General features: G+C 33.9%; 1 protein-coding gene across 1 annotated transcript in view; it reads left to right on the top strand.

The window, feature by feature from the left end:
* Positions 1-16,179, top strand: part of MSRB3 (methionine sulfoxide reductase B3) — a 117,294-nt gene that overhangs the window by 44,466 nt on the left and 56,649 nt on the right. Inside the window, exon 4 of the mRNA XM_012720571.1 lies at positions 10,706-10,734. Coding sequence (XP_012576025.1) covers positions 10,706-10,734 — 29 coding nt within the window. The remainder of the gene's footprint in view (positions 1-10,705; positions 10,735-16,179) is intronic.

Raw genomic sequence — 16,179 nt, 5'->3', positions numbered from 1 at the left:
ACAACCTGATTTGGGAGGAAAGATGATAATTTCAGCCTGGTAAATTTCAGGTGCATAAAAATTCCCCAAAGTATGTTTTATAATGGCATACTAGTTCCTACGGAATACTAGTTCCTACATAATACTAGCTCCATTACATCTTGATATGTGTTCCATAGGGAAAAGATGTTCTGTGGATTGGTAAACACAGGATTTCTCATTGAAATGAAGAAACTGTGGTAAATATTTAAAATTAGAATAATACCAGATAACAGTCATTATATCTAATTGTAAGATAGGAGTGATAAAGCTAAACCCTTATAATTGGAGGGAAAGCAAGTACAAGTGAAATTTTTATTGTTTTCCTTTTTGGGTAACTTGAAGAAAGGTGGAAAGTGGGATACAATTTATAGTATAAGGATAAAGGAAATCTAAAGAGCAAGATAGAATAAGCTTTAGAAAAAAAGATTAAATTTTCTCTTTTTGGGATATAGATAAAGGAAATTTTTTTTTAGATCAATAACTGTCCAAATATGAGGTAAAATTATAACACGCACTATTTAAATACTAGATTCTTGTGTCAAGTATGTGTGCCATAAAATAGGAGTAGTGCATGGCATCTCTTATTAGTGTTGTTCTTTCCACTATTTGAATGTTTTACTGTTTTGTCTATCACCAATGAGTAGACGAAGGAAAAGAGTCAATTAAAGTTAAACCATGTAAACTATATTTAGTTTATCATTTCTTTATTTCATGATCATGGATTAGCTGGTTGTAACCCATGATCCCTTCTACAGTTTATAATTTATTATCTTTCATTGTACATGGTGCAAACCATACTTTTGTTCACTTATGTCCTGACTTAGTTTTCAGTGGTCATTGTAATTGCAATTTTTCTACTTTAAGGAAAGTTAAGTTTATGCTGCTGGAGATTTGCACATTTTACTTCTATGGACTCACTTTAGTGTTAATGGCGGTTGCATGACTCATAGTCTACATAAGCATAAATTAACTCCAGTACTTCTGTGGTGCACCCTCTTTGAGATTGCTCTGGAAGACCACCCAGAAGGTGAAATTTACACAAGCTGCAAAGGACCATTCAACTTAAGAAACTAAGCAGTACTGACCAAATTACACCTGCATCCTTCAGTACGAACCAGCAACCCATTTGTTTCTGATTGAGGTTCAAACTGTTGATCTTAAACCATAAAGGGCTTTACGGGCTGAGTTATGGCTACTTTAAACAAGACCTCTTCCTTCAAATAGAGTGCTTTGCACATAGTGAGCACTCCATAAATGCTTTTGGCTGTCTATAACTTAATGAAAGTTCAAATCTTTAAGTGAACTTCTTTTCATGGTTTCCAGATTTGAGGGAAGTCTTCTTGAAATGGAATCTTTGTCTTTATTATTATTTTGCTTTGGGAGTTGATCAAGTGTAAGTTGCTGACCTAACAAGAGTCATCTTTTTAGTGATGAATTATTTAGGTTATTTGTTGAACCAGTTTGAATATATAATCTAAGTTCTTATCATTTGATTCATGTGGCAGAGACAATCACTATAAAATCAAATAATAGTTTTAATAAGTTACCCACTCCCAAATAGTGGCAAGTTATCCCCCTTTTGCTCTGGAACTGGATCTTTTCTGGACATTTTTCCACTTATTTGGGTGCTTAGTTCAGTGCTCACCACAAAGATAACTTTAAAACCACGATACATAAAACCAGTAAATGTGGATGTTTATACAATGTGTCAGGAATTTAAAAAAATTCATCATTTGGCAAAAATTTACTTTGGAGATTACTAATGTAAACAAATGAAAATAATTAGGAAGGTGGAAGTTTTGTTATTCTAAATTGAAGTTATCTTTGCTTTAAAGGAGTACCATCCCGGTCAGTGGTTCTCAAGATCATCTGGAGAACTTAGAAAGTATAGATTTCCAGACATTTTAATCTGTGCTTTAAAAAAAGAAAATGCTATAATTCAGATAATCATATGTCTTCCAGAATCATTGATATGGGATTAGGGACCAGTGAGTTAGTAATAATTTTTGTCTACAAATTGGGTCAAACACTTTATACCATCTCTTTACAGTTGTTATATATTTTTCTATTATAAAGTAGGCTTTTAATATCTTTATGATAAAATGAAAACCTAGAAAATTATACTCATCTGAGACCCTGTGTAGGACAGTATAAAGCTTGCCTACTGGCACTATGAGCTCACAAGAATAAAATGGGCATTAGCACATCAATAGGCAAATGACTCAGAAGAAAGATTAGTTTGCGTCTCTCACTTCTCCACCCCCACAATACTAAGTCAAGGTGTCTGTCCAGTAACTTGAGCAAAAACCCGAAGTCATTCTTGGTTATTCTCTTTCCACACTTCGTCATAGGTAATTTGCCAACACATTTTGCACTTTCTCTGCACTTTCAGGAGTATATTATGAATCTGACTCCTCACTGTGTGCTGTACTTCACCATCATCTCTGTCATCTGAATCACTCTGATCTCATTGTTTTGACTTTTTGAAATAGACTGTATTTTTTGAAAAGTTTTGAACTTGCAGAAAAAAATGAACAGATTGTTCATGGAGTGTTCCCACATATCCACATATCCTTTGCCCAGTTTATAAACTTCTGTTGGCACTTTTACTTATTTATTTATTAAATATATTACTTATTTATTAAATATATATGTATATATTTTACATTTTTTCATCTCATGGGTAATCCCTGTAGACTTCTTACCACCAGTTCACCCATGCTATTGGCACTTTTATTAACTCTGTACCTTATTCAAATTTCCTTAGTTTTTACATAATATCCTTTGACACTTCCAGGATCCTGTGTCCAGGTACACATTGCATTTAGTCATTTTGTTTCTTTAGGCTTCTGTTGACTGTTGACATTTTTTCAGACTTTCTTATTTTTGATGACCTTTACAGTTTTGAGAAGTTCTGGTGAGGTCTTTTGTAGAGATCCTCTCCACTGGGCTTTGTCTGATTTTCTCTTGTGATTAGACTGAGGTATGGGTTTTTGAAGGTCACCAGATTATAACAAGGGTACCGACTATCAATATGACATCACTTTTGATACTGACTTTGGTCACAGGATTGAAGTAGTAGTCATTAGGTTTCCTCACTGTAAAGTTGCATCTCCCCTCTGGCCTTCCCACATTATGATCTTAGAAGAAAGTCCTTAATGAAGTGGAGAGTTAAGTTTGAGGGCAGAGATTCTACCTAAATTATTTTGAAATCTCTTGCAAGGGGGATTTGATCCTTTTCTCTCTTTATTTTTTTTAGTAGTTATTTATAATTACTGCATTTATGGATATTTATATTTTGAGTTAAAATCTAACTTTATGTTGATGCTCATATTGTTCCAGCTTTGACTGTTGGGAGCTCTTTTTTTTTTTTTTTTTGGGCCAAGAGTTAGTTTCCACCCTTGACATATTTCTATCTATGCAGGATTTTTAAAAGATATTTTCTTACTTTCTGGCACTCCTAGATATTCAGATTTATCTTACATATTTCCTGCTCCAGTGTTAAAAGCAGCCTTTTCTCCAAGTGAAGTAATGAATGAATTTAATATTTTCATGAAAAATAGTTCCTATGCCCAGTTTAACTACTATTTTGTATAATCTGGTCATTCTTCATTACTTATTTTGTTCTCAAAAAGCTGCATGGAGTAGCAGATATTATTAACTTTTAAAAATGAGAACAATGTACATTGTGTTTTAGGACTTGGAGAAACAGGGAAGAACCTTAAAATCGGATTTTTTTTCAGATTTTACCCCCAGCCACTTTATCCTCAAATTATGTTTTCTCTTCTTAATCTTGTGTTATTTTGTTTGTGTACAGTGATATCTCAGAATAGTTTTGGATAAACATATTCCCTAGATGATCAAACTGTTTATTTTAACATTAAAATTATTATTTAAAAAAATCTTATTTAAATATATATTCAATAATATCCCTGTATTACTAAATATATATATTAAATAATATCCTTGTATTACTAAACAGCATAATTAAATAACACTCATGACTTACAGCTATCATTATTAATATTAGTTGTTAAACTGTATTATAAAGCCATGGTGCAGTTAGGCCTAATGAAGCCTGGAAAGAATGCCCAGATAGAGGTGGATCCTCCTTTACTTTTTCCTCCATCATTGACATCCTTAAATGCTATAGAAGTATCTAGAACCTGCATGTACAGTAGTCAATTCTTGATTACTTGTATGAATTTTTCATTCTTGTGCCTCTAAATTTGTACAAACTGCCATTTAACATTAACCTGCTAGGTACTCTATTATGCTATTTCTGATTACAAGTAGAATACAACAAATTTTTTTTTTTAAAGATTTATTTATTTGTGCATACAGAACTGGGGTACAGGCCAGAGGCTCAGGGGCGGCGAGAGGCTTCACCAGAGACAGAGTGGGGAGCAGGACAGGCAGATCTACGAAGTACACTGCTGAGGGGAGCAGCAGGCGGGTCAGAAGAGGTCTGCCAGGCCATGTGGTCACCTCCGGGGCAGGCGGCAGGCGGGAATCAAACTCATGCGGAAGTGGCTTTAGTTTCTCAGTGTTGTGCTTTAACCCGCTGCACCACCAGGGAGGGCCACAACAAAATTTTTTTAGGAAAAATAAGAAAACAAATATTATGTGTAAAAGTGATGGAGGGCAATAAATTTTACTACCTCCCTAGTCTGTCTGCCTGGTCCCCCAGAGAGCACATGACAAGTATGTATACAACACTAGTGTTAAAGGACCAGGCAAATCCTTTGGAAACACTTTTCCTCAGCAACATGGAGAGACAAAGAACCCATTGATCAGAATCCTATGTTATGCATACTGGTGGTCTCCAGCAATTTGCAGAAGTAGTTGCCCAGTGATTAGAATGCAGGTAAGGCACTTTGGCAGATTATGGTTAAAAATAGTGAGGGAGAATAGAAAAATAAAATTTTTTATTTACCTAAAATATATTAAAAGTGTTTATACTAATTTCTAGGTTTTTGACTTATAGTAAAGCTTGAGTTTTCCTATGTATCTGACTGGAAGAAATGAAGTGTGGTAATTTGCTAGAGCTCTCATAACAAAATACTACAAAATACTCTGTGGCTTAAACAATAGAATTTATTGTTTTAAAATTCCAGAGGTAAGATGTCTGATGTGAAGGTGAAGGCAGGGATAGAGTCCTCTGTGGCCTGTCTTTTTGACTCTTGGTTGTCTCTTGATTCATCTTTACCCCGTGTCTTCATCCTCTTCCTTCTGTGTGGGTCTGTGTGTCCTTTCTCAGAAGGACACCGGTTATGTTGGAGTAGGGCCTACTTGAATGAATTCATCTCAACTCAATTACCTCTTTAAAAGCCCTATTTTAAATTATACTCACATTCTGATGTATTAGTGTTTAGAATGTTTTCCTATGCATTTTGGGAGGATGTTCTCTCAGCACATAACATGAAGGTGTATTCTCTTAATGCCTTTTTTTTAGCACTTTGGATTTATTCTCAATAGCTAAAGGATATTTAGTTTAAAATGTTTAGTCTCTCTGTGAATATGCACAAGAAACAAGTCTTATAATTTTTTTTATTGGGGTAATAGTGCATTATAATATTATGTAAATTTCAGGTGCATATCATTATAAATCAGAAAACATGATTGAGTAAAATGATATTGGAATTTAAAAAGTTACTAATACGGTTGAGGGAGAATTGTAGAACCTGAGAGCCAAAGACAGCCTTAACAATTATCTTTTTCCCCAGCCTTTTCCTTCTATAGATTTGAGTACTACAGATGCAAACTTTTATCACGTCCACTCATTTTCCTTCTGTTATCTTTCCTCCCTATTCTCATTTTTTCATCTTAGGAACTACAGAAAACTTTTAATAGCTTATCTCTCCATTGGATAATTTGTGGGGCAAGATTAATCTATTTTAAATCCCTCATTTTATTAGAGAGGAAAATGGGACTCAGGTAGTATGTAGTTCTGGTTTCTGACCTAGATTACAGTTCTCATTCTTATACCATTATGATCTTGAATACATTTTACCACGCTTTGTTGGAGAATTTCAAAGATTGCCATTTTAGATATGTAATCAGGTCATTTTTATTATTTTCCATGAATGTTCCTTCTAGTTATTTACCTTCTAGTTATCTAGTTATTTTCCTTCTAGTTATCTAGTTACTTACTAACTGAATACTTCTAGTTAATCAGTTATTTTTATTGTCGTTCTCTCTCATTTTTACTATATCATTTTAACAGCCATATTGAAATGGGTGCCTCAGAGCACAATAACACAATCCTCCTTTTAATAATATAGTATTTTTTTACTTAGCTAAAATATTGCTAATTATATGTGTCTCTTAATATCATTTAGTATTATTGCTTAGATAAAACCTACCTTTCATTCACCTTTAATATGTGCCAGGACCTGATCACTTTATGGAATCTCACATAATCTACATTTAAGTTTTAAAGTCTACACTATTGTATAGACAGTGAAACTGAAACTTAGTAGTTAACCGAGCAAATAGCTGACCTGATTCTTAACTTTTCTGAAGTCTTATGTGATAGAAAGTGCAAGAGCTGGACTGACCTTGCCTGTCTCCTTTGACTGCCTTTTTCTGCCATTGTTCCCACTTTGTAGTGTTTAGTTACCACAGTACACCTAGTGTGTAACATAAAGCCCAGTGTCTAAGAGCTCAATCAATATTTATTGAAAGTTGGAAAAAATGAATTTTGCACATCACCTCTTAATATATTTTTCTATAGTTTTTGCTTTTTTGTTTTCTTTGAATCATTTTTACGTCTCAATTTGGTCTCCTGTATATTAATATTTTGTAATGAAGTTAAACTTCCCCTTGGAACATGACTTACTACTTTTTAATATTGGCAAATTTTAAGATGTTTTGAATTGTTTTGATTTGGTAATATTTCTTAACCACGCAACTATAAATCTGATTTTCATACAAAAGTGTAATTTTTTCTTTCATTAAAAATCACATAATCATAGTAGTCACAATTGTATCATGATTTCAAAGTGTCTTGGATGAATTCTTGCAGTTCTTTTGCTCATGATTATCTTGATTTGTAAATTTGTTTTTTATTTACTAGTTAAAAAATTAAGCATTTAATTAAATTAAGGGAACGTTCTAGTTGACCTTTTCCTCAGTTTTTAGTTTAGTAGCTAACTATATTTTTATGTTATTTATCTTTATGACAACAGTTCATCAAAATATAGTATAGAATTTATTTATTTATGCATACAGAACTGGGGTACAGGCCAGAAGTGCAGGGGAGGGGAGAGGATTAACCAAAGATGAGTAGGCAGACTAACGAAGTACAGGGCTGAGGGGAGCAGTGGGAGAGAAGGAAGAGGTCTGCTGTGCCACGTGAATCACCTCCAGGGCTGTGGATTGGACTCACATTGAAGCGGCTGGGGCCAGCTTGCAGTGCTGTGTCCTAACCCATTGTGTCATCAGGGAGGGCCCAAAGCTGAAGTTTTAAAGAGTGAATAGAGAGTCATAATCTAGTTTTACTATGGTAACAACAGTAGTTAGGGTATATTGGTTGAAGGTAACAGAAATGACCAATTAACAGTGACCTAACAATGCCATACTTGACTAACTCAGCAAGACATTAGAGATTGGCTGTCCTGAAACTGGTAGGCTATCAGAGTTCTGTAGTGATTGCAGATCCCTACTCAGCAACTACCGCCATATCACCCCTTATTTCTCCTTATCCTCACACACATTCAGCCTTCACCATGTAGTCCAGGTTCTTAGATCACCACCTCATGCTGACTCTGAAGTTCCAGTCATTCTAATTGATAATAAGGTTTTAACCATACAGCAAGAAAAAGCACAGTGTCTAAGACCAATACCTTAGGCCAATACCTTGTGACTTGCAATTGTAATGTGAAACAATCACAGCAGGACTGGGAAGGATAAAGTCTAGTGTAACCCATAAAAAAATAATCAAAGAGCTTCAAACAGAATGAGCAGGTAGAAAAATTTACCCAAATTAATGGATCAAGATCAAATGCTGGGAAAAGTCCCTAGTACCATAGAATTAATCAAATTACTAGAAGACTTCAGAGCAACAGTTGTAGTGAAATTAGGAGATCAATATATTTCTTTTTTGTGTGTCCACTTCTATTTCTCTTAACAGTGTCTTACAGTTATCTTTGGATAGATCTTTTATCTCCTTTATTAGGTTTACTCCTAGGTATATAATTTTATTTTTGGTGTAATTGTAAATAGGATCACTTTCTTAATTTCTTTCTCTATTTCTTATTTGTGTATAGAAAGACAATTGAGTTTTGTGTATTGTCTTTACCCTGCCACTTTTCAGAATTGATTGTTTCAGTTAGTTTTTTCACAGAGTCTTGAGGGTTCTCCAGGTATCTTATCATGTCATGTGAAAATAATGATAGTTTTACTTCTTTCCCAATTTGGATTCCTTTTATAGCTATCTCTTGTTTAATTGCTCTAGCAGCTATTTCTAATATTGTGTTGAATAGGTGTCTTCTACCAGATCTTAGAGGAAAAGTTTTCAGATTTTCACCATTGAGAATAATTTTATCTATGGGCTTGCTGTAGTGTTGTAGATTGCTTTATTATGGTAAGGTATGTCTTTGATAGGGTTCTGGAGATTTATTCTCTCTCCATGTTGTATTACTTTCTCAACCATTCATGTGGCCTTTTTTTTGGGACTTCTCCTTTTTCCTGTTATTTGGTTTGGGATACAGCTGCTGAGATAGGGCTTCTGCTGAGCATGGTTCTTCCCCTTTCACTGGTCAGGGATCTCATTGTTATAGGTGGTCAGATGGTGGGGCCTCATGAGATGTTGAAAGACCTGGGAATGTTCTTGTTCTTCACTGACACAAATTCAGAACTTCACTAGTCCAAGCAGACAGCTAGTGGAAAGTAAATTCATCTTAGTAACTGAGGCATTTGAAGTCACAGTTAAACCATTCAGGTAGTATTATTTGTTAGTTGTAGAGCTTTAGAGATTGTAACTGGGCTTTTGGATTTAGCATTGGGAAACCACTGATTACCCCTAGCAAGGACAGATTGTAGTGGTTCAAAGAGAAAATATGTTGTGAGGTCAAGGAAAACAATACATATATTATAGGATATAGCCTATCTTTTAAATAAACTTGATTATGAAGCCAAGGAGGAAGGGGTTGACAAGAGCAGGGCAGAGGTTTACAGGAGGGTCTTTTTTAAATTCTGCAGTACTTTTATCCTGCAGAGCACATGTGGAGACCCATTTTCTGTTTATACAGCAGAATGAAGGAACTGTTGGTTCATTCTGGTTTTAGGAATGATGAAATAATGTATTTTAGGACATAGAATATTAGACAGAAGCACACCTCATACAGACAAGAAGGATGTGGGTGGAGAAATTTCAACAAACATTGTTGAATACAAGCACTGGCACTTTGTAGCTACTTTGGCTACAGATTAATAACCTCTTCTAGATGGTAGAAACAAAGGAGAAGGTATGAGGCCTTCTGTACAGGAGAGAGAACAGCAGTGAAAATGGCTTAGCACTCGAAGGAAGCACCCAGTGAAAAACCGGGATTATAGTGGTGGTTATCAATACCTGTGGTTATAATCACATCAATTTTTTTGTTTGTTTTATAATTATTGATTACATAAGCTTTATGTAAGCATAAGGTAAAACTTTATTTGGTACTACTTAAAGAAAATGAATTTTTATGACAAAGGAAGCTGTTCTCCTTTGTCCAACCCCCTCCCCTGCTTTGATGACTTTTCTTGAAGCTAATTTGGGTAAAGAAAACCATTGCTTCCAAAAGTGCTTTGGTACCCTGGCATAATTTCAAAGAAATCTCCTTTCCCACTTAGTTAACTGCATTTCCCCAGGAAAAAAATCTCTGTCAATGTAACATCCTTTAACAGGACTCCTGCTGGTAGGTTCTTGGATCTTGCTGTGGCAGCTGTGAACATATATACTATTGATTGTTAATGTGTGATATAAATCCGACTGGAACATGCCTACTAATTGGTTTGAGAGCTAGATATAGACAATGCTGCCTTATAGTAGTTTGTGTAGATAGGCCTAGTCATAGGGTTAATTCTGCTTGACAGCACATCAGCAGCATCTTGAGAGTAATTACCCAACAGAAGTTTTCCCACAGCCGAGCTGGGAGCTTCAAAGGCTTCTGAATTTACAACGAGTATTAACCTATATCTGAAACATAATGTTCCCACAAGGGCTCAGATTTTTTTCCTCCCTCTTATTAGATGTACGGGGTTTACTAGGTTCATTGACTCTGTGAAAAACAGTGAAAAATTGCTTGGTGTTGATTAACTAGAAATCTCATTATATTAAGGGGATAATTTCAAATTTGAGATTTTTATTGCTTGATTTTAATAGTAGAGCAAGTTCATCAATAGAGATTGGGTTGCTTTAAAAAACATAATTTATCTCTTTCCTTTCAAATGCAAGCTTAAAAAGTTAATATCTTTTCCATACTCTGCTATTTTTATGGATAGGTGCATATTTACGGGACCTAGGGTAATGCATACATTAAAACAGTTGAAGTAAGTATGTATTTACATTTTAAAAAGCTGTTTTACTTGTTTACTAATTACTGAAATCTGTAACTATTGCATCTTATTCTCCCCATAAAATAACTATTATTCTTTTACAAGCAGTTTTTATATTGTAAATTTTTTTTTCTTTTTGCAGGTCAGAAACCAAATTTGACTCTGGTTCAGGTATGTTTACATTAATAATGTTATTCTGAGTATATTTTATTTACATTATTCTCTGAGGAGTAATTCATCAGATCAAGAACCATTTTGATTTTAAACAGACTAGGCAGTTTCTTTTCAAAACATGAGCCCCACCTCAGAGCAGGGTTATTGGCTGCTTGGAAGCATAACTTGAGATGTTCACTTTGGGATTCTTGATAGTTCTGCAATAAGCATTAAATGCTCTATATCTGCAGAGTTTCATTTAAAAAAGTAGGCAGGGCTTGTACGATACTCATTGCTCAAAAATGGGTATTATTCTCAGTGGACAAAGCATCCTGAATAATTTGAAAATTCTCTACAAGTGACTTGTCATCAAATATGGGTAATAGAACCATTTACTCCAGCAAATTATAAAGTTTTATAATTATAAAGTTTTAGCCAAAACAGATAGAAGTTTGTGTAAGACATATAGCTTGCTAAGAAATTTACTTTGTTAGGGATGGGAGTAGTGGAAAACTAAGATCACCTTACACCATTATTTTGTATCTATTAAGAAAAAATTTACATTCCCACAAACAGTGGCATATCAGCCTCATTAGATGTTTTCTACTCATTAAGCATGAATGTAGCCATATAATCCTCAGATTTGACTGTGTCTTTATGTCACTTGTTGAGATTTATATGCTTCAGTTTCTGATGTTTATAATTAAAGCACAAAATTCACCTAATGTAAAGGAATTACCCCTCTGATGAACTGTTAATAGATAAACAAACATTAGTTTTCAATTCCAGTAGAAAATAATTTGTAGAAAAATATATAACTTACTGAAATTAAAAGTATTATTCTGTTTTGGGCACATTATATTTTAAGGTAAAAATGTTTTTGTTTATTGTGTTTCCAAAGGAACCAAGGGCTGTATATATTGTTTTTGGTACTACATTAGGAGTCAACATAATTTTCTTCTTCAAAAGCTTCCATCTTTCTTTCATTGGATAGCTTTATAGATTTTTCTAAGCTAGTGAGACATTTAAAATATGAAGTCTATATATTTGACTAAATGATTTCACCTAATTTGAGAACCATAGTTTTAGAAATCTTCCATTCTGTATTTTCTTGAGCTTCTGAATACATGTGTCAGTGATGCAGTAAGCATTGTTTTACAATACTGAGAATATGGAGAGTCAAGGCATAGGGCATTGTATGAACTATTTGACTGTTATTAATCCCAGATGATGACTCAAAATAGGTTGAAAAGTCTTTTTCATACTTTAATAGCTACAATTTCTAAGTATAATGAAAATAAATTGGTAAAATTGATTGAGAATGAATTTTCGCATAAAAATAACCATTTTCGTCATTGCTAGCCATCACAAAATTTTTATTCGGAACTCAGTATATCATGTTCTCGTTTAAATCCCTAAGCATGAAGTCAGAAACTGGTTTTAGGGTATAGGATCTGGAATATAGCTTTTTAAAATAAAAAAATCTACTAGGTTCATTTTGAAGGTAAAACCTGGAAATAGTGTAGAAAACTGAAATATTAGGCAGCTATTGTCAAAGTCAGAAAATTTATGTTAAATTTTTAAATCCAAATTAAAGTGCACTGTTAAATTCCTGTAGTGAAGGTTAGTATTTATCATGAAAATAGTTCTACCATCTGTACAGGCACACATCTTTCACTCTTGTGAGCAAAGATTTTGTCCATGACTCTTATTTTTTTAAGTCCTAAATTTTGAAAGAATGTCTATCATAGACAACATGTGTATGCCTTTGAGAACTACAATGTTCTGTACACTGAAAACTTTTTGGGGGAATCTGACTAAAAGTTTGCTTTTTTAATTTGAATTTAAATATGTTATATTAAGAATCTATTTGGCTTTAAATTGGGGAACAGGTATTTTTTTCTTAAGAGTTTTTTGAATGAGGGGGATCATGACAAAGGAAACTAGCAGTTTGTTCTTTGATATTCTATATCAAACAAATTTTGGTTAGGAAAAAAGGTATCATTGAAATGACAAAATCATTGACCGCAATAGGTTCAATATCTGTCACGTGCAGAAAGTAAGCTAACTGATGTTGTATACAGCTGTAATGTTACTGGAAAAGTAAGATTTTTTTTTTAAAATTAAGGCTGCCAATCTTAATGTAAGGCAAACAACAGCAACAACAAAACAACCTTAGAAATAAATACTAACCTCTGTGACAAGTTAAAAAGGAAAGGATTTCAGGGAAAATTATATATATGTCAAAGAAAGTATCTAATTTATGCAGTTTATAATACATTTGCAGTTTGTATAAGTAAGTTTCAGATGTGAAGTGAGAGATTTAGGAGGAAGGAAAGTTTTCATTGTCAGTACCTGATTAAAAAATAAATGGTAGTTGTTGAATATATACCAAAATTATCAAACTAGAAAAATATATAAATTTTTCTTACCATGATTTTTTAAAAACAAATCAGCAACCTCTGTGTTTTTATTATGTTCCAAAAGTTTTTTTTTATAAACCTTGAGCTGAAGTAGTGGGATAATACAACTAGCATATTATCATGCACAATACCATCATTTAGATTTGACTCTTGTTAGTAATTTGCCATGGTTGTTTTCTTTTTATTGAAATATTTTAAAGTAAAATACATATTATGTAATTTTTTTTAAGTCTGAAAGTTACATATTGACTCAGCTTCTTTAAGTTTTTGAGGCTTTCATCCATCTCAGAAACTAGGGACATAGTTCTGGGAAAGGGACCCTAAGAAATGTGGCATTGCCATGGCCACTTCCAGGTACAGAGACTCTGGATTGTTCTGTTAGTGTTGGAGCTTAAGAAAACCTTCAACGAGATGGTAGAGCCCTGAACTGATGCTGATCTGAGAACTCCAGTAGTAGAAGTCCACCCTCAAGATTAATTTGATTAATACCTTTATCTGTTATCTAGCTATATCTACTCTTTGTACTGAATTGTATACTAATTAAATTCTTTTTCTGATGGGTTATAACTCCATCACCTAAAGTTACTCAGCTCTACCAATACAGAACAATCAGGCTACCTTCTTTTTAAGGAATTTTAAGGTTTCCCTTTTAGTACAGTTTACTGGTTGATATGCTGATGTTGCTTACCTGTGATCATATGTAGTTGGTGATTTTAGTAATAAAGTAAAACAGACTTCCTTTTATGTTCAGAAGTAGCAAGAAGCCATGCTCCTCTCCCCACCTCCCAAGAAGGGAAGTTAAAGTTAGTTGATGCTGGAGGAAGCAGAGCATTGAGTTTAATGTAGTGATTAAACATGAAAGCCATATATCAAATCTCAGGAGAAACATGCTTTTGAAAGAGGCAGAGAACTGTGGAACATATTGCATGATAGGCTATGTAAACAGAGCCCTGGAGGTCAGTGTGTGGATGCAAACCAATTAAAGAAAGAACTTACTGGCTTTGCTTTCTATCATCTGGATGGGGAGGATCACAAGTTAACATGCACAGGGTTGAAGTGTAAACTTTGCTTGAATAAGCTAGGCACCTTTGGAAAATATTAACTCTTTCAATTCACTACCAAGATTCTTGGTTTTTAGTTTCATTTTATTTTTTATCAAAGTACCTATGAAATTAGAAACAAAGCTAAAATATATGCTCTTTTAGCATTTCTGTACTCAGCCATCAACAAGGTGCTTAGAGATGTAGTAAATAGAATGGAAGAAAAAAAGGAACTACTGAAAAGGTTAGTTGGCTATGTAGTCAGATTCCAAGAACATGCACCTATCATTTAAATACAGCTCATTTGGAGAAGGAGAGTTTTTTGCAGAATAACTGAAAAAAACAAAACAAAACAAAACAAAACAGTTTTTCTGTTTTCCCAAATTCTGGGTATAAGGAAAAAAAAAAAAAGAAATTTACGAGGCATTACAGAATAACAGGCTATTGTTATTTCTGTTCTATTAAAATAGAATAGTTTTCTGACCAAGAAGAATCTGAAGTCTGTAAGTTAATAAATATGTTAAGGACTGCCTGGAGTCTAATTCTATGGTCCTAACCTTCTCAGGCAATGTTTGGGTGAGAAAATGAAATACCAAGTTAAATGGTATAGTTTCATGGTCCATAAACATTGAAAACAAAGATTTTTTTTTTCTGTAGAGTCATGTTGGCTGAGAAAGTGAATAAGCTTATGTTTAGTGCTTGTTGATTCTGGGCTGCTTGGAATAGCTGTACTAAGGAAATGGGCTCATAGAACACAGCAACTCAAAGGTATAAGATTTCATGAAAGCAAATTATGGAGGATTAAGAAACCTAATGAGCATGAGCACGGTTTAGTGTGGAGGAGGGAGCTCACTATTAAATAAAGCCCAAGAGTATACAAGGTTAGGAGATCCTAAAAGACACAATAATAAAAGGCACAACGGAATATAATGATCCTGAAGAGAGAGAGGAAAAAAAAAAAAAAACCCAAAACTTTGAGGGAACAAAAAGCAGCTAGTGTCGCTTTTAAGCTCCATGGTTAAAAAGGAGTCTACTGGGGTAAGGAAATCAAAGAATATGATCAGCTAAAGCTTGGGGTGAAAACATAGAACAATGAAAATTAGAGTGGACTAATAATGGTAGTCACTAAGGCGAAAGGAAATGAATAATTTGAATATAGGAAAACTAGAGTTTGAAAAGTTTATTAACAAATGAGGCCATGTGCCTTCCATTGTAAGTCTTTCTTAGGAAATAGTAAGGAAAACATTTTCTAATCTTATAAGTGTAAAAATATGTTGACATTACTTTTTAGCTGCTACCAATGTTGCCATTTCAATTTTTTTTGAAGATTTCATAACAGTGAGCACAGAGATAAAAATCTTTGTAAGAACATTGAAATCTGTCACTTATAGAAATAAAATATCTTGACTACGACTGTTCATTCAATCTATATTTATTAAGCATACTGTATTGCCAGATGCTGAGGTGAGAACTCTGAACAGAACGGATACAGTTCCTTCTCCCATGGAATTTTACAGCTAGTTGGTCTATTATACAAATTAACAGGGATTTCTTTGCATATTTAGCTAAGGAGGGTTAACAAGGTTAAATTTAGTTCCAGATGGTACGTTAAGGAACTCATGATATTTAAACATAAGCTGATATCCTTTTGGTTTCACCTTTCTTTACTTTATTCAAACCATATCACTTTGTTTTCACTTTTACTCTTAAGCGAACAACTTAATAATACTAATGGTTAGTGTATAGTTTTTCTGTAGCTTTTAATAAGGAGTGACATTTCACGTTTGATTATCACTAGAACAGATTAATTTAGAAGACAACAATGACAAATGTTTACAAATTCTGTTCTATTCTTCATACACAAACACTATACACACACACACACACACACACACACACACACACACACACACACACACACACATAAACTCGATTCTATTCAAGGTTCATCTTAAAAAGCAGACAGCCTGGCCCTCCCTGGTGGCGCAGCGGGTTAAAGC

This window comes from Condylura cristata, unplaced genomic scaffold (genome assembly GCF_000260355.1).
Source record: "Condylura cristata isolate star-nosed mole 26May11 unplaced genomic scaffold, ConCri1.0 scaffold00004, whole genome shotgun sequence".
NCBI lineage: Eukaryota > Metazoa > Chordata > Mammalia > Eulipotyphla > Talpidae > Condylura > Condylura cristata.
The sequence above is the reverse complement of the archived record's forward strand: the minus strand, read 5'-3'. Positions and strand labels throughout refer to the sequence as shown.